The sequence below is a fragment of the Eleutherodactylus coqui genome, chromosome 6 (genome assembly GCF_035609145.1).
Source record: "Eleutherodactylus coqui strain aEleCoq1 chromosome 6, aEleCoq1.hap1, whole genome shotgun sequence".
Lineage (NCBI taxonomy): Eukaryota > Metazoa > Chordata > Amphibia > Anura > Eleutherodactylidae > Eleutherodactylus > Eleutherodactylus coqui.
Window position 1 is genome coordinate 214,993,440 of NC_089842.1, and position 24,685 is coordinate 215,018,124.

General features: G+C 46.3%; 1 protein-coding gene across 3 annotated transcripts in view; it reads left to right on the plus strand.

Annotated features, from left to right (window-relative positions):
- The window catches only part of FSIP1 (fibrous sheath interacting protein 1), a 78,664-nt gene extending 54,185 nt beyond the window's left edge, over positions 1-24,479 (plus strand). For 2 of the 3 annotated variants that reach the window (XM_066608701.1, XM_066608703.1), the window contains exon 11: positions 20,860-21,845. In XM_066608701.1, the coding sequence (XP_066464798.1) occupies positions 20,860-21,063 (204 nt within the window). In that variant the 3' untranslated portion in view covers positions 21,064-21,845. Of the gene's footprint in view, positions 1-20,859; positions 21,846-24,447 lie in introns of those variants that run through there. The other variant, XM_066608702.1, reaches the window with a different exon arrangement.
- Positions 24,480-24,685: the final 206 nt, after the last annotated feature.

The following is a 24,685-nucleotide window of genomic DNA, read 5'->3' on the forward strand; positions in this document are numbered from 1 at the left end:
TCTTTAATGAGCTCCATCCTTCTTTAGTCGCCTCGTCGTCATACATTGCAGCGCACATCCAGAATCTTTAGATATATATGTGTCAGTGCCTCGTTATCAGGTAGATATAAGTTGAAAAAAATAAGTGGTGGGTATGTACTCACCTGGTGCTCAGTGGAATTCTCGGAATAGAGAATCCACTGGCACTCGATATCCACTATAGCCTTTCAACCACCCTGGGTTCTTGATCCAGTCTCCTGGAGAGTCGTCATCGGGATACAGCCCGGCCTGGGCTGTGTTATTAGGGTATATAGCACAATCCGTGAAGAAAAATCCCTGCGCTACAGAACCGAAAGGAATCAATATTTGATTCCTTAGTCCGTAATATCGTTTTATTCTGCGACGCGTTTCGGCAATACAGGTTTTGCCTTTCTCAAGCATATAATCCAGACTCTTGCTCCACCTGTACCCTTCTCTACTTCTCTTTTGAATCGGTGCATTAGAGTAGGGTACAAGGGAACACACTGCCAGGAAATGGTGTATGATGTATGACTAGGTCACTAAAGAAGTAGTAAACAGCGTTAACATGAAGCTCATTTAATAAGTAAAACACTGCCCTCAGGCTGCCTTTTTGTTCTCCCTCCTCCAGGATCCCAACTGCATTCACATCCAATGGACGTAAACAAAGTTGAAAATAGTGCCACTAACCACTGCAGGGGGGTCAGTGCAAGTCAGAGCAGCCCTGTGTAAAATGGCAGTCGTGGACACTGAGCACAATGCTGACCATTTTGACTTTGGGTTACTAATAGGGATTGGGCTGGTATACTGGCATGAAGAATATAAAATTGTGAATTAAAATGCCCCTCCCCTGGGACTCCAGTTGTTTTACAATAATATATATGTTTATTGCCAATTGACATCTATTAGACTGGCGTTTCATACAGCAGTCTAAAAAAGCAAATTGTGCCTCGTAATAAATTTGGTGCGTCTAAAGTAACAACTTGCACTATTTTCTGGCTTTAGCATTAAACCTGTAGAAAATGTGCAGACCACGCCCACTCAATAAACCACGCCCACTATTCTGAGCACACATTTTTAGAAAGAATTGCTGTGTCCCTCATGGGCCACCTTTTGGGCCTAGTTGATTATAAAAAAAATTGCCAGAAACTAATCAATAAATGCAAGCCTATATGTCCCTAAAAAGATACATTTGTCATTCTATTAAAGCGGTTGTCACACCATTATTTGTTTTTTTTCAAAAAGCAAAGTACTTCTAACTTCCAAAAATGTATTACGCCATACACAAATAAACTTACCTTGAGCTTCCCATCTACACCGGCGCTTTTGAAAGTTTGTGAACCCTTCAGAATTTTTCAGATTTCTGCTTATATTTAACCCAAAACCACACTTCAATAAATGTGTTGTGAAGATCAGATTTTGATAGGTCCCTGTTCTTAAAGGGGAACGGTCAGCTTGGACATACTTTCTAATCTGCAGGCATCATATTATAGGGCAGGAGGAGCTGAGCAGATTGATATATAGTTTATGGGGAAAGATTCAGTATAGCTTTTAATTTACTCATTTATATCTCTGCACTTTCTGAGCTTTACAGTCCAATGGGCGGAGCCAGGGGCGTAGCTAGAGGCTCATGGGCCCGGGTGCAAAAGTTTAGCTTGGGGCCCCCTTCCAGACCCGTCCACCCACCACTCCTTTTAACAGCTACTCCTTGTATATCACTTTTAGCTACATTACTGTTTTTTTTTAATGACCCATCAATGGATCATTAGTAATCAGGGGTTTTAGATTTTTAAAACATCCAGAACACAAGCCTCAAGGCACGCTTTGCTTCCCCAAGAAAGAAAAAAATAATTATATATACACATCCATAATACAGGCACACATACATTGGAGACAGCATGAGCTAACTTTTATAACATGTTAGGGCTCATGTCCACGACCAGGTTTTCACCACGTATTATGCACACGTGGTAATCCCAGCATGCTCTCTTTCTCTGCGTACCACGTAACGTGAGCCCTGTACACTTGTATGATACGCTGCCCATACACATTACATTGTTTCCATACGCATTGTCACTCTAAACAGAGTGGGGAATTAAAAAAAGAATCCCCCTGTGCATGTGCAGTGCTACACAAAGCCATATGTGGTCCCTGCCGGCAGCGTGCATGGCTGGGAAATGTGTGAGATGCTGGTGGTCTCCCACAGTGTTGTAGGCTTACGGCAGTGGCATTGAGCCCTTAGTCACCAATACAGCGGCTCGGTTCTAGCATACCTCTAATAGTGAAGTCAGGTGCCGGCTCACAGAACCCCCCTCACTCACCCCCACCACACAGAACACCCCTCGTCCCCCCCCACTCCCCATCACACAGAACACCCCTCGTCCCCCCCCACTCCCCATCACACAGAACACCCCTCACTCACCCCCACTCCCCATCACACACAGAACCCCCCTCACTCACCCCCACTCCCCATCACACAGAACCCCCCTCACTCACCCCCACTCCCCATCACACAGAACACCCCTCGTCCCCCCCCCACTCCCCATCACACAGAACACCCCTCGTCCCCCCCCACTCCCCATCACACAGAACACCCCTCGTTTCCCCCACTCCCCATCACACACAGAACACCCCTCCCCCTCTTAATCATACCGAGGACGTTCCCTCTCACTGACTGCACTTACTTTCACTATGGTCTCTGCGCAGCCAGGCAGCCTCTCCTGCACATCGGCGCTTCCTCCCAGGACCTCCACTCAGACTCCTCCCCTCTGATGATCTCTGTGCTGGAGAACCAGATGTGCAGGAGAGGCTGCCTGCCTGCGCAGAGACCATAGTGAAAGTAAGTGCAGTCAGTCAGTGTCGGAAAGTAAGCCCCGTGGGCCCCCAGGGGCTCAGGGGCCGGGTCGCAACCGCACCCCCAGCACCCCCTATATGTACGCCAGTGGGCGGAGCTATCAGTGATTGACAGCCTTCCCTGTACATACAGTCATACACAGATAGCTGTCAATCACTGATATCTCCGCCTATTGGACTGTTCAGCTCAGAATGTGCAGAGATACAAATGAATAAAATACAAAATATACTGAATCTTTCCCCATAAAACTTTATATCAGTCTGCTCAGCTCCTCCAGCTCTATAACATCATGCCTGCAGATTGTACAGCATATTTGGACTGACAGACTCCCTTTACCTCTTAATGCTACAGGGTGTACATTTACGTCCTGAAGGTTTGGGGTTTGTATGGAGGGGGATCAGGGCCAATCCCACTCCATACAATGCAGGTGTCAGCTGTTTTACAGGGTGTAGTCAAATAGACAGATCCAGTGCTGATCTCTCTCTCCCCCCCATGCTCACTCCCGCAACTCACTGCTCACCCCCGCCGGCCCTCCAATCTTTTGGCACGAGTGGGCATGTACTTGAAAATGGCAAGACTCGCTTGAGTAATTTGCCTTAGCGAATACGCTCGCTCATCTCTACTTCTCACATATGTTACTCTTCAACTTTGCAAATAGGTTTTACTCTCCATTTCTTACAGGGGCCACAACACAAAACTGAAATCCATGTTCCGGACCCATGCACCATACTTTCATGTAGCGCATCAATATAGGACACCAGTATTGAGATCTAGCGCTGGATGGGTCTTTTTGACCACACCCTATATAAAGACACAAATACCACAGTCTGAATGGGGCCAGCTGTTGTAAGCTATAGCATGAGATGTACATTATACATGTGTATGTTATAGCTGCACATTTGTATGCATTAGCTCCTATTACTTACATGTTGTATAATGAAGAACAGACCGCTGTGTGCTTTTCATTATGCTGGAAGTATCAGTAAGGATCAGGTATCACTGTTATGTATGCCGTTAAACACTGGCAGCTTTATAGATACTTTCTAAATGGATGTGGATTAGAGATGAGCGAACGCGTTCGTCCGAGCTTGATATTCGTGCGAATATTAGGGTGTTCGGGATGTTCGTTATTCGTGACGAACACCATGCGGTGTTCTGGTTACTTTCACTTCCTTCCCTGAGACGTTAGCGCGCTTTTCTGGCCAATTGAAAGACAGGGAAGGCATTACAACTTCCCCCTGCAACGTTTAAGCCCTATACCACCCCCCTGCTGTGAGTGGCTGGCGAGATCAGGTGTTCGCCTAATATAAAAGTCGGCCCCTCCCGCGGTTCGCCTCAGATGCGGTGTGAGTTAGATGAGGGACAGTGCTGTTTATACCGGAGCTGCTGTAGGGAAAGAATTGGTAGTTAGTGTAGGCTTCAAGACCCCCCAAAGGTCCTTATTAGGGCCACTGATAGCTGTGTGTTGGCTGCTGTTAGCAGTGGGATTTTTTTTTTCTCAAAATCGCCTCTGCAGACCGTTGCACCTGGCATTAGGGACAGAAGTGCTGCATAGGCAGGGAGAGTGTTAGGAGTGAGTGTAGCCTTCAAGAACCTCAACGGTCCTTTCTAGGGCCATATTTATCCGTGTGCAGTACTGTCCAGGCTGCTGTTGGCTGTGCTGCATTTTTTTTGGGCTTCTCAAAATCGCCTCTGCAGAGCATTGCACCCTCCATTGATACTGCAGGGAAAGAATTGTATAGGCAGGGCCACAACACCGTTATTATTCATAGAATATACGCAGTGCTGCCTGTTGGTGGGAAAAAACTGAAAACAAATCTATTTGTCCAGCCTCTGTCCGTCCTTACGGGCGGTGGACACGTGTGAGCTGCGTGAAAAACATTGCTAAATCATACGCAGCCAGCTACGCTTTACTGCTGGGTTCGCCATTTGCTTTCCTTAATTGGGAAAAAAAATACCTGCTCTCCAAGAGTTATAATAACTCTGCTACCCTCACGTTCTGTGACACATAAGCAGGGACACAGCGCAGTTATTAAACTTCGCAGGTTCATTGAATATACGCAGTGCTGCCTGTTGGTGGGAAAAAACTGAAAACAAATCTATTTGTCCAGCCTGTGTCCGTCCTTACGCCTGTGGAGACGTGTGAGCTGCGTGAAAAACATTGCTAAATCATACGCAGCCAGCTACGCTTTACTGCTAGGTTCGCCATTTGCTTTCCTTAATTGGGAAAAAAAATACCTGCTCTCCAAGAGTTATAATAACTCTGCTACCCTCACGTTCTGTGACACATAAGCAGGGACACAGCACAGTTATTAAACTTCTCAGGTTCATTGAATATACGCAGTGCTGCCTGTTGGTGGGAAAAAACTGAAAACAAATCTATTTGTCCAGCCTGTATCCGTCCTTACGCCTGTGGAGACGTGTGAGCTGCGTGAAAAACATTGCTAAATCATACGCAGCCAGCTACGCTTTACTGCTGGGTTCGCCATTTGCTTTCCTTAATTGGGAAAAAAAATACCTGCTCTCCAAGAGTTATAATAACTCTGCTACCCTCACGTTCTGTGACACATAAGCAGGGACACAGCACAGTTATTAAACTTCTCAGGTTCATAGAATATACGCAGTGCTGCCTGTTGGTGGGAAAAAACTGAAAACAAATCTATTTGTCCAGCCTCTGTCCGTCCTTACGGGCGGTGGACACGTGTGAGCTGTGTGAAAAACATTGCTAAATCATACGCAGCCAGCTACGCTTTACTGCTGGCTTCGCCATTTGCTTTCCTTAATTGGGAAAAAAAATACCTGCTCTCCAAGAGTTATAATAACTCTGCTACCCTCACGTTCTGTGACACATAAGCAGGGACACAGCACAGTTATTAAACTTCTCAGGTTCATTGAATATACGCAGTGCTGCCTGTTGGTGGGAAAAAACTGAAAAGAAATCTATTTGTCCAGCCTGTATCCGTCCTTACGCCTGTGGAGACGTGTGAGCTGCGTGAAAAACATTGCTAAATCATACGCAGCCAGCTACGCTTTACTGCTGGGTTCGCCATTTGCTTTCCTTAATTGGGAAAAAAAATACCTGCTCTCCAAGAGTTATAATAACTCTGCTACCCTCACGTTCTGTGACACATAAGCAGGGACACAGCACAGTTATTAAACTTCTCAGGTTCATAGAATATACGCAGTGCTGCCTGTTGGTGGGAAAAAACTGAAAACAAATCTATTTGTCCAGCCTCTGTCCGTCCTTACGGGCGGTGGACACGTGTGAGCTGTGTGAAAAACATTGCTAAATCATACGCAGCCAGCTACGCTTTACTGCTGGCTTCGCCATTTGCTTTCCTTAATTGGGAAAAAAAATACCTGCTCTCCAAGAGTTATAATAACTCTGCTACCCTCACGTTCTGTGACACATAAGCAGGGACACAGCACAGTTATTAAACTTCTCAGGTTCATAGAATATACGCAGTGCTGCCTGTTGGTGGGAAAAAACTGAAAACAAATCTATTTGTCCAGCCTCTGTCCGTCCTTACGGGCGGTGGACACGTGTGAGCTGTGTGAAAAACATTGCTAAATCATACGCAGCCAGCTACGCTTTACTGCTGGCTTCGCCATTTGCTTTCCTTAATTGGGAAAAAAAATACCTGCTCTCCAAGAGTTATAATAACTCTGCTACCCTCACGTTCTGTGACACATAAGCAGGGACACAGCACAGTTATTAAACTTAGATAATTCATTCACTAGAGGCAGTGGGGCCTTTCGTTTTCCAAAAAGGGCAAAAATTATATTTGGCCTGCAGTCTTGCGCCAATTTATTTCCTGCCTGGGAAATCTAATCACTGGTAATACAGCATGCTGAGGGGTAGGGGTAAGCCTAGAGGACGTGGACGTGGACGTGGCCGAGGACGCGGAGGGCCAAGTGAGGGTGTGGGCACAGGCCAAGCTCCTGATCCAGGTGTGTCGCAGCTGTCTGCTGCGCGATTAGGAGAGAGGCACGTTTCTGGCGTCCCCACATTCATCGCCCAATTAATGGGTCCACGTGGGAGACGGTTATTAGAAAATGAGCAGTGTGAGCAGGTCCTGTCCTGGATGGCAGAAAGTGCTTCGAGCAACCTATCGTCTACCCGCAGTTCTGCGCCGTCCACTGCTGCCAATCCGAATCCTCTGTCTGCTGCTCCTCCTTCCTCCCAGCCTCCTCACTCCACTACAATGACACCTGCTCAGGAGCGGGAACACTCCCAGGAACTGTTCTCGGGCCCCTGCTTAGATTGGGCAGCAGCGGTTCCTCTCCCACCAGAGGAGTTTATCGTCACTGATGCCCAACCATTCGAAAGTTCCCGGGGTCCGGGGGAAGAGGCTGGGGACTTCCGCCAACTGTCTCAACAACTTTCTGTGGGTGAGGAGGACGATGACGATCAGACACAGTTGTCTTGCAGTGAGGTAGTAGTAAGGGCAGTAAGTCCCAGGGAGCAGCGCACAGAGGATTCGGAGGAAGAGCAGCAGGACGATGAGGTGACTGACCCCACCTGGTGTGCAACGCTTACTCAGGAGGACAGGTCTTCAGAGGGGGAGTCAAGGGCATCAGCAGGGCAGGTTGCAAGAGGCAGTGCAGTGGCCAGGGGTAGAGGCAGGGCCAGACCGAATAATCCACCAAGTGTTTCCCAAAGCGCCCCCTCGCGCCATGCCACCCTGCGGAGGCCGAGGTGCTCTAAGGTCTGGCAGTTTTTCACAGAGACGCCTGACGACCGACGAACAGTGGTGTGCAACCTTTGTCGCGCAAAGCTCAGCCGGGGAGCCAACACCAACAGCCTCACCACCACCACCATGCGCAGACATATGATGGCCAAGCACCCCGCAAGGTGGGACAAAGGCCGTTCACCGCCTCCGGTTTGCACCCCTGCCTCTCCCCCTGTGCCCCAACCTGCCACTGAGATGCAACCCCCCTCTCAGGACACAGGCACTACCGCCTCATGGCCTGCACCCACACCCTCATCTCCGCTGTCCTCGGCCCCATCCAGCAGTGTAGTTCAGCGCACCGTTCAGCCGTCGCTTGCGCAAGTGTTCGAGCGCAAGCGCAAGTACGCCGCCACGCACCCGCACGCTCAAACGTTAACCGTCCGCATCGCAAAATTCATCAGCCTTGAGATGCTGCCGTATAGGGTTGTGGAAACGGAGTCCTTCAAAAGTATCATGGAGGCGGCGGCCCCGCGCTACTCAGTTCCCAGTCGCCACTACTTTTCCCGATGTGCCGTCCCAGCCCTGCACGACCACGTCTCCCGCAACATTGTGCGCGCCCTCACCAACGCGGTTACTGCCACGGTCCACTTAACTACGGACACGTGGACAAGCACAGGCGGGCAGGGCCACTACATCTCCCTGACGGCACATTGGGTGAATTTAGTGGAGGCTGGGACAGAGTCAGAGCCTGGGACCGCTCACGTCCTACCCACCCCCAGAATTGCGGGCCCCAGCTCGGTGGTGGTATCTGCGGAGGTGTATGCTTCCTCCACTAAAGCACCCTCCTCCTCCTCCTCCTCCTCTGTCTCACAATCAAGATGTGTTAGCAGCAGCATGTCGCCAGCAGTCGGTGTCGCGCGGTGTGGCAGCACAGCGGTGGGCAAGCGTCAGCAGGCCGTGCTGAAACTACTCAGCTTAGGCGATAAGAGGCACACGGCCCACGAACTGCTGCAGGGTCTGACACAGCAGACCGACCGCTGGCTTGCGCCGCTGAGCCTCCAACCGGGCATGGTCGTGTGTGACAACGGCCGTAACCTGGTGGCGGCTCTGCAGCTCGGCAGCCTCACGCACGTGCCATGCCTGGCCCACGTCTTTAATTTGGTGGTTCAGCGGTTTCTGAAAAGCTACCCACGCTTGTCAGACCTGCTCGTAAAGGCGCGCCGGCTCTGCGCACATTTCCGCAAGTCCCACACGGACGCTGCCACCCTGCGCACCCTGCAACATCACTTTAAGCTGCCAGTGCACCGACTGCTGTGCGACGTGCCCACACGGTGGAACTCTACGCTCCACATGTTGGCCAGGCTCTATGAACAGCGTAGAGCTATAGTCGAATACCAACTCCAACATGGGCGGCGCAGTGGGAGTCAGCCTCCTCAATTCCTTTCAGAAGAGTGGGCCTGGTTGGCAGACATCTGCCATGTCCTTGGTAATTTTGAGGAGTCTACCCAGGTGGTGAGCGGCGATGCTACAATCATTAGCGTCACCATTCCTCTGCTATGCATCTTGAGAAATTCCCTGCAAACCATAAAGGCAGCTGCTTTGCGCTCGGAAACGGGGGCGGGGGAAGACAGTATGCCGCTGGATAGTCAGGGCACCCTCCTGTCTATTTCTCAGCGCGTACAGGAGGAGGAGGAGGAGCATGAGGAGGATGAGGAGGAGGGGGAAGAGACAGCTTGGCCCGCTGCTGACGGTACACCGGCTGATTGCCTGTCATCCTTTCAGCGTGTATGGCCTGAGGAGGAGGAGGAGGAGGAGGATCCTGAAAGTGATCTTCCTAGTGAAGACAGCCATGTGTTGCGTACAGGTACCCTGGCACACATGGCTGACTTCATGTTAGGATGCCTTTCTCGTGACCCTCGCGTTGCACGCATTCTGGCCACTACGGATTACTGGGTGTACACACTGCTCGATCCACGGTATAAGGAGAACCTGCCCACTCTGATTCCCGAAGAGGAAAGGGGTTCGAGAGTGTTGCTATACCACAGGACCCTTGCGGACAAGCTGATGGTAAAATTCCCAGCCGACAGCGCTAGTGGCAGAAGGCGCAGTTCCGAGGGCCATGTTGCAGGGGATGTGCGTAGATCGAGCAGCATGTACATCCCAGGCAGTGCAACAGTCTTTAAGGGCCTGGCCAGCTTTATGGCTCCCCACCAAGACTGTGTCACCGCTCCCCAGTCACGGCTGAGTCGGCGGGAGCACTGCAAAAGGATGGTGAGGGAGTACGTAGCGGATCGCACGACCATCCTTGGTGACGCCTCTGCCCCCTACAACTACTGGGTGTCGAAGCTGGACACGTGGCCTGAACTAGCCCTGTATGCCCTTGAGGTGCTTGCTTGTCCTGCGGCTAGCGTGTTGTCGGAGAGGGTGTTTAGTGCGGCTGGGGGAATCATCACCGATAAGCGTAGCCGCTTGTCAACCGACAGTGCCGACAGGCTAACACTCATCAAGATGAACAAAGGCTGGATTTCGCCAGACTTCTGTTCTCCACCAGCGGACAGCAGCGATACGTAAGCAATACGTAGGCTGCACCCGCGGATGGAAGCTACGTTCTCTCTCACCATCCAAAACGGGGACATTTGTGCTTCATCAATCTGTGTCTAATATTCCTCCTCCTCCTCCTCCTGTTCCTCCTCGTGAAACCTCACGTAATCACGCTGAACGGGCAATTTTTCTTAGGGCCACAAGGCTCACTCAAATAATTTTTCTGAACAATTTTTATAAGTTTCAATGCGCTTAAAAGCATTGGAACTTTAACTTGAACCAATTTTTCGTTACACTGGGCTGCCTCCAGGCCTAGTTACCACTTAAGCCACATTAACCAAAGCGATTAATGGGTTTCACCTGCCCTCTTGGCTGGCCATGGCCAATTTTTGGGATGTACATTAGTACTGTTGATACAGCAATTTTTGTGGGCCCTCGCCTACAGTGTAATCAAATTAATTTTTAGCCCACCTGCATTACAGCTGACGTTACCTCAGCTGTGTTGGGCAATGCAATGGGATATTTTTGTGTACCGCCGGTGGGTTCCAGGGAGCCACCCATGCTGTAGGTGCACACTGAGTTTTTAATACTTCTGTACACTTCTAAAAAACCCGTCTGACTGGGGCATGCAGTGTGGGCCGAAGCCCACCTGTATTACGCACGACATTACTACCTCAGCTGTGTTGGGCAATGCAATGGGATATTTCTATGTACCGCCGGTGGCTTCCTGGCACCCACCCAGGCAGTGGGTCCACAGGGAGTTAAACCTACATGTGTCCACTTGTAAAGAACCCCAGTCTGACTGGGGCATGCAGTGTGGGCCGAAACCCACCTGCATTAACCCTTTCCAGTCCACTGTGTGACCTGTGAAGACATTAGGGTTTAAGGCTGTACAGCTCCGTTGTTGGTAGACGTCCGTCGGGGTTCTCTTACTGTATATTGCCAGCCTCTCTGCTGTCGGAGCCTATCCTACGTGTCAGCTCATGCAGTACTGGCTTTAGCCAGCATATAGCGCCGTTGTATAACAGCAGAAAAAGAGTAAGCCCCCTAGGAAAACCATATACAAATTGGATTGGAAAGGGTTAAGCACAACATTACTACCTCAGCTGTGTTGGGCAATGCAATGGGATATTTCTATGTACCGCCGGTGGCTTCCTGGCACCCACCCATGCTGTAGGTGCACACGGAGTTTTTACTACATCTGTACACTTATAAAGAACCCCAGTCAGACTGGGGCATGCAGTGTGGGCCGAAGCCCACCTGCATTAAGCACGACATTACTACCTCAGCTGTGTTGGGCAATGCAATGGGATATTTCTGTGTACCGCCGGTGGGTTCCAGGGAGCCACCCATGCTGTGGGTCGACAGGGACTTCACAATAGGGAGTTGTACCTGCCTGTGTCTATGAATTAAAAAGCCCGGTCTGACTGGGGCATGCAGACACCTTGACAGAATGAATAGTGTGTGGCACATAGGTTCCCCATTGCTATGCCCACGTGTGCAGCTCCTGATGGCGGTGGCACAGGATTCTATTTATCATTGCTTCTGTACAGCATTGTGGGCTATCGCTCCGCCACTTTTAAAGAGGGTCGCTGCCTAGCCGTGCCAACCTCTGCAGTGTGTGCCTGCGGTCCCTCGTCATGGCAGACGCAATTCTAAATAGACATGAGCGTGGTGTGGCATGAGGGCAGCTGAAGGCTGCGCAGGGACACTTTGGTGTGCGCTGTGGGGGGGAGGGGGGCCGTTTGGGCAGCATGTAACCCAGGAGAAGTGTCAGTGGAGTGTCATGCAGGCAGTGATTGTGCTTTGTTGGAGGTAGTGTGGTGCTTAGCAAAGGTATGCCATGCTAATGAGGGCTTTTCAGAAGTAAAAGTTGTTGGGAGGGGGGGGGGCCCACTCTTGCCGGTATTGTGGCTTAATAGTGGGACCTGGGAACTTGAGATGCAGCCCAACATGTAGCCCCTCGCCTGCCCTATCCGTCACTGTGTCATTCCCATCACTTTCCTGAATTGCCCAGATTTTCACACATGAAAACCTTAGCGAGCATCGGCGAAATACAAAAATGTTCTGGTCGCCCATTGACTTCAATGGGGTTCGTTGTTCGAAACGAACCCTCGAGCATCACGGGAAGTTCGTTACGAATAACGAACACCCGAACATTTTGGTGTTCGCTCATCTCTAATGTGGATTTCCCCACAGTACAATCTATTATATGTGTCTATGTCAGGGGTAATAGTAGGGTCTTCACGGGTGGGGTAATGGGGGGGTAGTATCACACTTAGTTTTCAGGAGTTCATATAAGATGTATGTCTCTTATATAAGCTATAAATTTAATACTTTATTAATAAGTGATATTTTTCATATCTCCTGCTTTGGTGGAGTCTATAAATCACATTGGCTTAACCTCTGTACTGACTGCTTTTAAAGAGTAAATCCATCAGTTATAAGGACATTAGTTGTAAGGAGTGGGAAGACCTTTAGTGAATCTACCAAAGTAAATTAGAGCAGTGCTCACACAGCAGTTCCTTATAGGGATTCTTTACTTTGGTTCACCCCAAAAGGACCCCTGGCGATCAGCTGTTATCCATGGCAAACCTGACAGTAAGTGCTCAGTATCCCTACAGTGCCTCCACAGTAGAAATTGCACATTACACAGTGCTTATTGAAATCAATGGATTGTATATTTAATGCAGGGCAAGACAGGTGCTCCAGACTCTCGCTGTATCCCCTCTTCATGCTGGTCAAGAGATGAAGATCCTGAAATACCGCAAGCAGAACATGCCCCCTTAATAACTCAGAAACACCTGCTAGAGCCTTTAAAAATGGGGTTTCTATACTGGACAACCTCCCTTCACCCTCACCTGATTGCCTGTCACACTCTGGAGGTCTCCTCTGTATATTGCAGTCACTTCCATGCAGTGCAATTGCCTGTCTGATGCTAAGGCTTTTGCCTTTACTTTCACATCAAACCTATGATCCATTGACACAACATTAGCTAGAGGCTATACCATTTATGCCTGCTGGGCAGACAGTTCAATCCCTTAATGCCCAAGGGCATAATGTTACATCCTGGGTGTTCCGGATTTGTATGGACTGGGATCGGCAGTTGATCCCGCTGCATACATAGCAGGTGCCGACTGTCTTTGATAGCTGAAATCCGCCCACAACAACCATGATCAATGTCTATGCTGATTAAGGCTGTTAACCCTTCAAATGCCATTGTCAATTTGTCAATTCTGATGATGGCATTTAAATGCCCAAATCAGTGTTCAGGGGTCCCAAATGGCCCCCCAGCATATTGGGATTACAAGGTGCTGTTTGCTTTCCATGGCATCCTGGGGCCTTCAGAAGGCATGACTGATTGCCTATCAAGACATGTCTATGGCACGTCTTGATAGACTGCCTGTCTGAACGTGGTATAATGCAATACTGGGGTATTGAATTATACTGTAGAAGCGATCCAACGATTCTAAGTCCAAGTCTCCTATGGGTCCTAAAAGAAATATAAAAATGAGTAACAAAAGTTATTAGAAAAAATAAAGGGTAATACAAGTTTTTAAAAAAACCTTCTCCCATATGTATAATTAAAAAAAAATAAAAAAAATACATATTTAAAATCACTGCATCCATAAAAGCTTGATCTATCAGTGTAACACATTATTCATCCCGCACAGTAAACATTGTCAGAAAATAAAAATACACAAGGCCAGAACTGTGCTTTTTTAGTCACGCTGTTTCCAAGGGAAGGTTTAATAAAAACCAATCAAAAAGTAAATCTGAGGTGCTCAGAAATTAGATCACATGACCCACCCAAGGGAAAAGCAGATTTTTCAGACAGAAGGAATAACTAACCAAGTTAACAGTAGCTGATTACATAATGAATTAATGAAACAATCATTGGAGTGGCCCTTTAAGACAGTGGCCAAGGGAGGGTATTTAACATCGAAGAGTCTGGATAAGAGTAGAACTGTTCTTGTGATAGTAAATGCCATTGTTATAGCCACAGAGAAAAATTTGGTAAAGTGGCTAGAAACTGATATTGAAAAGGACTTTGGGACATTATTGGATAGTAAACTGAACTGCAGCAACCAGTGCCAGGTTGCTGCTGCCAAGGCAAATAGGATTATAGCATCACAGGGGTTCTGTATCTGCCTTCCTTTGGATCAACACAGTTGGATCTCAGAAGTAGAAAGGAGAACAAAAAGGAGGGGGCTGGAGAGAGCAGCACCTTCTACTTGGCACAAATGTCAGTATATTAGTGTGCTCTCAATAACTCATCTTGGGATTTCTTACGGGAGTATTAAAGGTCATTCCCATCCCAGCAAGTTATCCTCTATCCACAGGATAGGGAGATACAGCAACTTCCAGATTGGTGGGATCCATCCGCTGGGACCCATACCAATCCCAATGGAGGCCGCGCATGCAGTCCAGTGCAAATGCCAAATAGCCAAATTCAAGCGCTTGGCTATCTCCGGCGTTCCCATTGAAGTGGAGGTTTGCATTTGTGACCTCCGCAGTCCACACTTCAGGACGCACTATGACTCAAACTTTAGGATTAGTGAGGCTCTTAGCATTTGGACCCCCATTGATTTACCCTATCTTGTGGATAGGAGATAAATTGCTGTGATGGGAATAACCCTTTAAAGAGTGTCTGTCACATCGAATTACCCTACTATTAGTACTCTCAGATCAGCGCTCAGACCATGATTTCTTCTGGCAGAACTTCTATCATGGAGAAATCCTCATTTATCTGCCCCGTACTCTGTATGTAAATGAGCCCAAGACTGTCCTATGGGCACGCCGCTGGGCTTAGACTCGTCTTATGGTTCTGTTCTGGGTCTTCCTCAATTTAATGTGGATTTTCCATTCGGGAAAATCCACACCATTTTCTGTTGCGTGCGAATGAACTCTTAAGGCTTATATACGTCTGAGTTGTACAGATTCTTAATATATGTGTAGAAGTCTATGGGTACCTACTGAATCTCTATATGCCTCTGTTTTCATACAAAGGCATACGTTATTTGCTGTCAGATTGAGGGCTTCATGTATTTGCGTGCGTCAAAGATACGCATGCAATACTCCATTCTTCTGTATACGGGCTGCTTGTACAGTCATGTGCATTAGACCTTGGTTAGTCAATGGGCTCGAGATTATTCCCCTTCAATGGACTCTGTTGTATACACAAGTGTTTTTTTGCCTTTTGCTAGTGATGGAAGATTTTTATGTATAACTGACTGATTGCATATAGGGTTAGCGTAGGCTTCCCGATCACAGATTGGGTGGTGGACTATTCCCACAAGAGCATGTCCATTCTCTGAAAACCCTACAAACTAAACCCAGCGGCCATATCACTGCAGAGCACAGAAAAGAATGTCTGTGTATTCCTTCCCCATGAGCTGAATGGAGGTATTCAGCTCTGCGGGAGAATAGACTGAACGTGATACATCTCCTGGCTGCAGGTAAAGGGAGACGGCGGGAGGAGGAGGTCTGTCTGTTTTCCTAGTCTCAGGGCTGAATAGCATTATTCAGTTGTATGCTGGAGAAATACACAGCCGATTCTTCTCTGAGCCGAGTGTAATGATAGACCTTCTGCTCCAGTACAAGCGGCTGGCGGTGTGAATTATGATGTCCTCAAAGTTACACTTACTTTCCATTAATAGATTTTAAAGAGGTGCAGAGCTAGCAGTTGCACCTGAGCCCTGGAGTCTGAGGGGGCACCAATGCCCCTCGGCCACATTAGAATACACAGCACATGGAAGTTGTAAGCCCTGTTACCGATTTTGCATTTAGACTAATATTAGTTTATGTCAGCCAAACCAGAAATTTCTCCGAAAGGAACAGTAGCCTATCTGTAGATGGACTGTTTCAGGATGCTTTATGCTCATCAGTACTGATTCGCTGGATGATATGACTTGGATGCATTGAAGAGACACAGCAGCTGTATAGGGACCTTCAGGCAATGCTCCATGGGCTCCTGTAGACATACAGTTTTGGGATTCTTGCCCCGTCATAAGTAGAGAGCAGGGTTGAAAATCCTCTGTTCTTCTGGGGGAGTCTCTAGTATGGCTGACAAGCTCATTTGCATACTTTTCCCCCATGGATCATTGTGTGAAAGCCACCCATTGTGTTTCAATACACCCACTGGGTCTATTCAATAAGAACAACTACCCCACCCTCCTGGAATACTTTGAAAACATCTTATCCATACAGCACCCAGTTGGGTACTGACAAGTGCAAAAACCTCAGAGCACTCTATCCACAGATAGGTGTTTCTGGTTGTACCACAATTCCTATTTATTTCCTATCCACAGGATAGGGGATAACGTGCTGATCAGTGGGGATCTCACTGCTGAGAGCCCTGCTGATCTTGTAAATGGTACCCCATGTCTTGCTCTTCTGTCACTGTTAAGATCTTTACCCCCCCCCCCCCCGCGGTTACGGCACTATGAGTAGAGCGCTGTCTGAGCATGCACGATCAGCATTCCATTCATATCATTGGAACTCATGGAAATAGCCAAGCAGAACCTTCTCGGGTATCTCCGCAGTCTCATTTGAACTGAATGGAGCACAAGTAAAGAGCCCCTGTTTTCGAGATTGGCAGGGGTCTCAGTAGTGAGACCCCCTCTGATTAGCAAGTTATACCCTAGCCTGTGAATAGGTGATACCCTGCAATTGTTGCACAACCCCTTGAATTCCCAATACACCCAATGGGTCTCTTTACTGAGAGCCAGTACACCCCCCCCTTCCCCCGTGTGGCTTCTGGGCTTGAAAGCATGAAGTTAAGGCTCAACATAGAAGAGGAAAGCAGGGAGTATTTAAGTTGGATTCACACTGGATATAATGTTATGCCACAAACATACTTGTGGATTTTGATGCCAATTTGCTTTGTGTGTAGTGCGAGGTGACACCTGAGTAAGTTCACCTCTTTGGAGGCTGGAGTGCTATAGCGAGCACCTTGGAGGCATTCTTCCTTCTAGTAGGGATACACTGTGGCACCTGCTTGGTGGGTGCTATGGGCGTATAGTGGCTGACAATGGAGTGCCATTGAGGCTGGTACAGGGAGGCACACTGATTGGTATTGTATAGGAGAACTGTTGCTGGTAAATATGGGCACACCTCATTTTAAGCACTCCTTTACACGGACGTATACGCAGAGAATAGAACCCATTGATTTCAATGGGTTCATTCACATTTCCTTTTTTGTGCAGACATAGAAAAATAGAACATTCTTCATTTTGTGCAAATTTGGGCACCTAAGGGCCCCATAGAAGTCTATGGGGATGCTTATCTGTGCTCACAATGCACAAGGGGATGGGCAAAATGAAGCGCAAAACCACAGTGAAAAGAACACATCTAGACCTCATTAGGCTAAGTAGCTTTTTAAATCAGGTCGGGGGGTGTTGCATGCACACATGCATATAGGCCCTGCGTGTCCAAAAAAATACAGTATAATGCGCACAAATCAACTTTGTTCATAGGGCAAATACATTGCGTTGCAGCGTACACATTTGCTTGTCTGAAGGAGCCCTAAAGAATAAATGGTTTAATACATTCAGCTCCATCTTCAAAAAAATTTTTTTTCGTGCAGCCTCATACTTTTATATGGTCACAAAGTTCCTTGGTGGCTTCTAATATTTTTACCATTTACAGCTGGGACAATATTCTGTATATATTAACCTGTTTATTGTGGTCTCCTACATTTGGAGAATTTGGAAAGGAAATAACCAGAGGCTCCTCGGGGTGCAGCGACCAGATGATGAATGAGGTCATTCATTCAAGTGTGAGAAGTAATAAGACTTTCTGGTGAAAATGCTGCACATACAATACTGTACCAGTGCTTTCCATTCACTATTATAGAAAGTGCTGGTGAGTACTGCTCCTACCGTAGGCGCCCGTAAGACTTGTCACCCTGCTGTCCACAAACTTTAAATGGCATATAAAGCTGTATTATGAAGATTCCTGTTTCTTCGCTTCTGCTTCTCTACCTCTATAAGGTCAGCTTTACACGACCGTAATTCACTGCATGTGAGACGGCACGCAGCAAGTAAGCAATGCATATCTTGGCGTGTATCATACGCACCAAGATAGAGCATGCTGAGATTTTTCTTGCGAGCGTATTTCACGCAATATGTGTGAGCGGCAACATTGGAGCCTATGGCAAATTGGTATAGCGTATTACGCTCGCAAAACCTATGCGTGTAATATTCTGTCACCACATGCTTTAAGTGTCATTCTTCAGTGTACCTCTGGCATCTTCATTCAGCTCTTAGAGGATTGTCTGTAGAAGGCTGCAGTCTATGAGGAGTATTAGAGCTGTACAGGTTTTTAATCTCTGCATGTAATTAATAAGTGTTTCCATTCACTGACAGCCGGACAATAATTTGAACCATGAAGTATATTAGAAAGTTACATATCTTTCATTATACAATGGATAGAATGTAGATGATCCTCAGAATAGGTTATATATTAATTAGATTGAGGGGGTCCGACCACTAATACCCGCACCCATCACCAGTATGGTTCATGTCCCTCACCGCCAGCATGTCCACGGAGTGGTGGCTGAACATGTATGTTGCCACTATATAATAATAATAATAATAAACTTTATTTGTATAGCGCCAACATATCAACATATTCCGCAGCGCTTACATAGACAGGGGATACAGAAAGACAAAAGTACAAACATTACAGAACCACTGTTACATAGTAATCAGTTGATGGAAACAATAGGGGTGCGGGTCCTGCTCCAACGAGCTTACATACTACAAGTAATGGGGTGATACAGAAGGTAAAGGGGCTGGAGATGTGCACGGTATGGTGAGGTGGAGAGTGAGGGATGCTATACACATACACAATGGTCAGACATTTAGCCGTGTGACGGCAGAATCGGTTTGACTGCAGGAGCGGTTTATGACGGCTAGCAGGGATTGCAGTCAGTAGGTCAGGGAGCATGTTATCAGGTGATCTTATGGGTAATATGGAATCATAGAGTGAACAGCGGGGTCCCAGCAGTGACTGTGCATAGGTCATATACTTTTAAACTTTATTTTCCGAACACCCTTGTATGCTGAACCTAATATTTCAGTTGAATGAATCATTCTTTGTACAACCAGGAGCAATGTCTTAATAGGGGAGGGAAGTGATGGGATATTCACATTTTCCCCTGCTGTTCCCCCGTGACTGTGATACGGCTGAATACGGGCTGCAGGGCGGAGATCCACCATTGCTCTAAAAGCAATTCTGATAATAAAAGGTGAATCTTATGGGTCTTTTCACATGAATATCTGTCCGAATGTTGGTTGGTGGTGTAAAAGAGCAAGAAATCAGCGAACGAACAAGAAAACACTTGTTCCTTGGCTGGTTGGCTCTTGTATGCAAGCATAAAAGTGCTCGCTGGTCAACTGCACATCTGCACACGAAGAAGTGTAGCTGGGTTGGGGTGAATGGTTGTAGCATTTGTCCCCTGTAACACAATCTGCCCGTCTAGGCAAAAAAAACAAGCATCATGCTTATTGACGGTCAGCACTCCTTAGAGATAGCAGATTATCTACCCATGTAAAAGGACCATTTGGGGTCCTTTTACATGCGCTGATCTAGGCATTTAAATGATGATTGGTACTTGTTCAACTAACCCCTTACACAGCCCAATTCACACTCTATGCATCGCATGAATGATTCATTCCCCATAGAGAATCATTGCTCCTTCACATGGAAGATGTGCTGCCATGAATCACACATTTTCGTCTGCGCAAAAGAATATGATTATTTGAGTGTTTACTTGTTCCTCAGCTGATCGGATGCAGCTTCACAAAGGCCGATGATCAAGCAAAAGAGCATTTTAATGAACTTTCGGGCCTGATTGTCAGCCCATGTAAAGGGGCCTTTAGCTATATACTAATAATAATAATAAACTTTATTTGTATAGCGCCAACATATTCCGCAGCGCTTACATAGACAGGGGATACAGAAAGACAAAAGTACAAACATTACAGAACCACGGTTACATAGTAATCAATTGATGGAAACAATAGGGGTGAGGGTCCTGCTCCAACGAGCTTACATACTACAAGTAATGGGGTGATACAGAAGGTAAAGGGGCTGGAGATGTGCACTGTATGGCGAGGTGGAGAGTGAGGGGTGATGTACACATAGACAATGGTCAGACATTTAGCCGTGTGACGGCATATACTACTACTGTCTGCTTTACCGCCATATGTTATAGGTTCAGTGCTGGACCCTGTACATCCTGGTAATACGGTGGAGTTGTTGGTGGGACATAAGTCAAGTCCTTCAATGTCAGTAGGGAGGAGACACAGATTAGATATTAGAAAAAACTTTCTGACAGTGGGGGTGATGAATGAGTGGAACAGGTTGCCACGGGAGGTGGTGAGTTCTCCTTCAATGGAAGTGTTCAAATAAAGGCTGGATAAATATCTGTCTGAGATGATTTAGTGAATCCTGCATTGAGCAGGGGGTTGGACCCGATGACCCTGGAGGTCCCTTCCAACTCTACTATTCTGTGATTCTAGGCAGTACTTAGTGGTGTTATGAAGACCATGATCGTGGCCTGACACATAATGAAGGCGAGTTTGCATTTTTGGATCAAATTTTTACTCCCCTGATAATGGTTTTTATAGACATACTATGTTATATACATACATGACTTCCATACACAGCTGCTTCACTAGAAAGATGTCTGGAGAATACTAGCGCATATTTACAGGAAGTGTGATGCTGATGTGACTCATCAAACACATCCACCATTGTTTTATCAATTCTTCACCTCCTTTTCAGGAAGTTTCAGTGCTCACATTCGGGAACTTGGAGACTGAACCGGGGGAGAAAGTTTTACGTTACACAAAGGAGCTGCGGGAACAGAAGACACGTCTGAAAGAAATAGACCAGCATCTTAAAGACATCCAACGAAGTAGCAGCTCTCCCAGTTCAGTCCCCGGTGGCAGCTCACTGCTGTGTGAGTCATCTCTACATATTTCATAGCATTAACATGTGCCTTATTCTCCACACAATGTCTCAGTGTTCCTCCATGACCAGTAATGGTACAGAGAGACAAGAAGGAGACAGACTCAGCATTATACAATAGGGTGAACTTGCTAATCATTACCAGATTGGTTCATTAAAGACCCATATAATTAACTTATGGAAGATCATAGCTTCCCTAGCAAGTCTGTACCTAAGAATCAGGACCATGGGTGTAGCAGAAATCAACTGAGAATTCATCATAGTGTACAATTATTTTTCTTTTTCATTACCAATTGTCTGGTTCCATTCTGACACGATATGATGAGATGGATGCAGAAAACAGCAGAAATAATTAATTAAAAGGCTCATTTAAAGGTTTAGACATTTTTTTTTAAAATATTGTATTAGGGAATTGTGAGTTAATAAAGGGGTCCCCGATACAGGACCCTGATCTATTAGGGTTTAGAGCAGCTACAAAGAGTATGCTCTTGCTCTTGAGGACCTAACACTTCATTGCATTAGACAAAAAGCTCACTGATTTTAATGGGTATTGAGTAATGCTTCATTTTGCCTGTGGTGGCGCTGTGGGGAAACTGAACACTTACTACTGGGTTTCCCCAGGGACAGCCACTGATCAGTTTATCATTAGGACCCATCAAACTAAAAAAAGGGACTATTCTAACAAAATAATTTTCTATGTTTTAAAGATTCTACTCAAGGAAGTAATGTCTTGTGCACATGTTGGGTTCTATGCATGCTGAATTAAAGGGGGTTGGCCATTATTTAGAAAAATTTTCTGCTGTGTCATAAATTATTAGGTTTCACTCCAGGGAACACTGTATCTTCATAGAGATTATCTACTTCTATATTTTAAGACCCCCTGTTTGTCACTGTAAGCCCTGGATGCAATGTTCTTCTCTTCCATAGAAATTCAGATGGCCGAGGTCATGTGTATCTGTGTGTGCGCCAAACACGTTCAGCACAGATATGGACTGCAAAAGGACCTGTGTCTGCGCAGAACTGGATGGAGTCGAAGGAGAGGTCAAGAAAACAGTCGCGACTATATCGCATGATTGCTGTCATCTTAGGCCTTATGGATCAGAAAAACTATTACAGTGGGCAGCAAGGGGTCTTAAGATAAAGAATGGGAACCAGTATGAAGATATAATGGTACCTGGAATGAAACCTAACAATTTATGGCACAGTGGAATTTTTTTTCTAGAAAGTGGCCAACCCCTTTAATAGAATTTTAATGGATGTTGCAACAGGATAACCAAGAAAATAGGTCATGGTTTGTTCGGATGAAAGTAACCAAAAAAACCAAACTGACTATACACATTAGATGTCTATCAGCAAGACCGGTCATGTAGTGTGTATGGGCCTGGCCTCTCTCTCCCGATGGTGAGCTTGATTGCTGATCTTTATTCCCTGATTCTTTTGCTCTCTACAAGCGAGTAAATGCATGGCAGTATCAGTCGAGATTGCTGACAGCCAAACGAGTGTTCAGCCAATAGCTATCTAATATGTAAAGACAGCTTAAAAGCTATGTACACCTTTGCACTTTTTAAGCAATGCACTTTTATAGATGAAGCCTTTTTGTAATTGGCTTTTATTAAAAATGTATTTTTGTTTCATTTCTATTCTTGTATTGTTTTCCAAGGCCCTGGTGACTAGAGGACTAAAATCTTAGCAAGCTGAGTAAACTGATGAGATGTTTCTCAGCCCCTCCCCTAGCCTATTCCCCTGTCAGATCAGGAGGACAGAGAGCAAAGCAAGCTACTGTTACAGAGGGCAGTAATTCACTCCAGATTAGGGATGAGCGAGTATACTCGCTAAGGCACTACTCGCTCGAGTAATGTGCCTTAGCCGAGTATCTCCCTGCTCGTCCCTAAAGATTCGGGGGCCGCCGCAGCTGACAGGTGAGTTGCGGCGGGGAGCGGGGCAGAGCGGGCGGGAGAGATCTCCCCTCCGTTCCTCCCTGCTCTCCCCCGCAGCTCCCCGCCCCGCGGCGGCACCCGAATCTTTCAGGACGAGTGGGGAGATACTCAGCTAAGGCACATTACTGGAACGAGTAGTGCCTTAACGAGTATACTCGCTCATCCCTACTCCAGATACATGTTCTGCTCTTACCAGCAATGAGTGTGAAAGGACCCACAGCTACTCAGAGAGAGGATGAGATATCTGTGTAGTATTGAGTGGGCATAGTTTTGCTACACAGCCTCTGAAAGAGGAGAGGGGAGGAGAAGCTGAGCTTGTGCATGTTCATAAGAGAGACCAGCTGACAACACCCCCAGCTAGAAACTTGGATGTTGGAGAGTCTGCAAGCAAAGTATGAGGCTTTCTAAATACTCAAAAAGGAAAACTCAATGCAAAAAAAACCAGATGTGTATTGATTTTTCATATGCAAAGGTTTGCATAGCCTTTAAGTATTAACTATGCTCCATAGAACCAGGATTTGTCGATCTAGTAGTGATGGGGACTGATGAGACTGAATTAGTTGGATGCAAGTTGTAATAAAAATATATATTTTTTGGCTATATCTATGCCATGGGTAATGACTGGTGGTCTAATATGTGTTGACTAAATCTATGTGCTGTGTGCTGCTATTTGGAATGAATAAAGTTTTATTTTAGATCCTGTTTTGGTCATTTGATTTTCTCATATCCTGTGATTATCTGTGTGGTTGTTTCACAATACTCTGTATTCCCAAGTGGTAGGGAAATCTGTAGGGGACATACAAATCTTATACTGCTAAGCTTTGGCCAAAAATAGTGGCTTTGCACACAGCCTTTCTAAACTCCAAGCATTATTTTTGACAATTAAAAGGGTTTGTGACTCAAAAAATATTTTTGCAAAAAAGTTGTCCTATTGTTTTCTTGACCATCCACAACGTGAAGGTCAGATTATTGTTTAATTGTTCTCAACCTGTAGGAAAAAATGAAACGCTGTTATTCTGTTAGTTTCTTCGATCATCACCTCCATTTATACCTTGTTTATTTTATTATAGTTTTAGAGACCTTTCACACGGCACGGAATAGGTCGAACAGCACACTGCCGCCGCGGTGAATGCCACACTAAAATCTGTAGGCCACGTGCGACTTTTAATGCAAAATTGAAAATGGCTTAAAACTTGCTTGCAATTCCACATCAGAATCTGTAGTTAGACCTGAAGATTTTGGTGTGGAATTGTGCAGCTGCAGATTTGGCAGCGTCCTGCTGTGTAATTCCGTCCCATGTGAAAGGTCCCTTAGTACATTAACTGTTATTTTTGGGACGAGTTGTATATGTTAATGGCACACCTCTGGATTATATATAATGTGTTGTATAACTTTTATTACATTTTTAAGGGGTGGATAAAAAAGTTCAGAAATTCCACCATTGTTTTTGGGTTTTGTTTTGCAGCGTTCACCGTTCGGTAAAAATAACACAATCACTTTCTTATCTGGATCAGCACGATTACTGCGATGCCAAGTTTGTATATATATTTTTTACTACTTTAGCTCAATAAAAACACCTTGTGAGGTCTTGTTTTTTTGAGGGAATAGGTGTAGTTTTTATTGGAGCCATTTTGAGGTATATGTGACTTTTGGATTGCTTTTTATAACATTTTTTGGGAGGCAGACAAAAGAAAAATAATAAT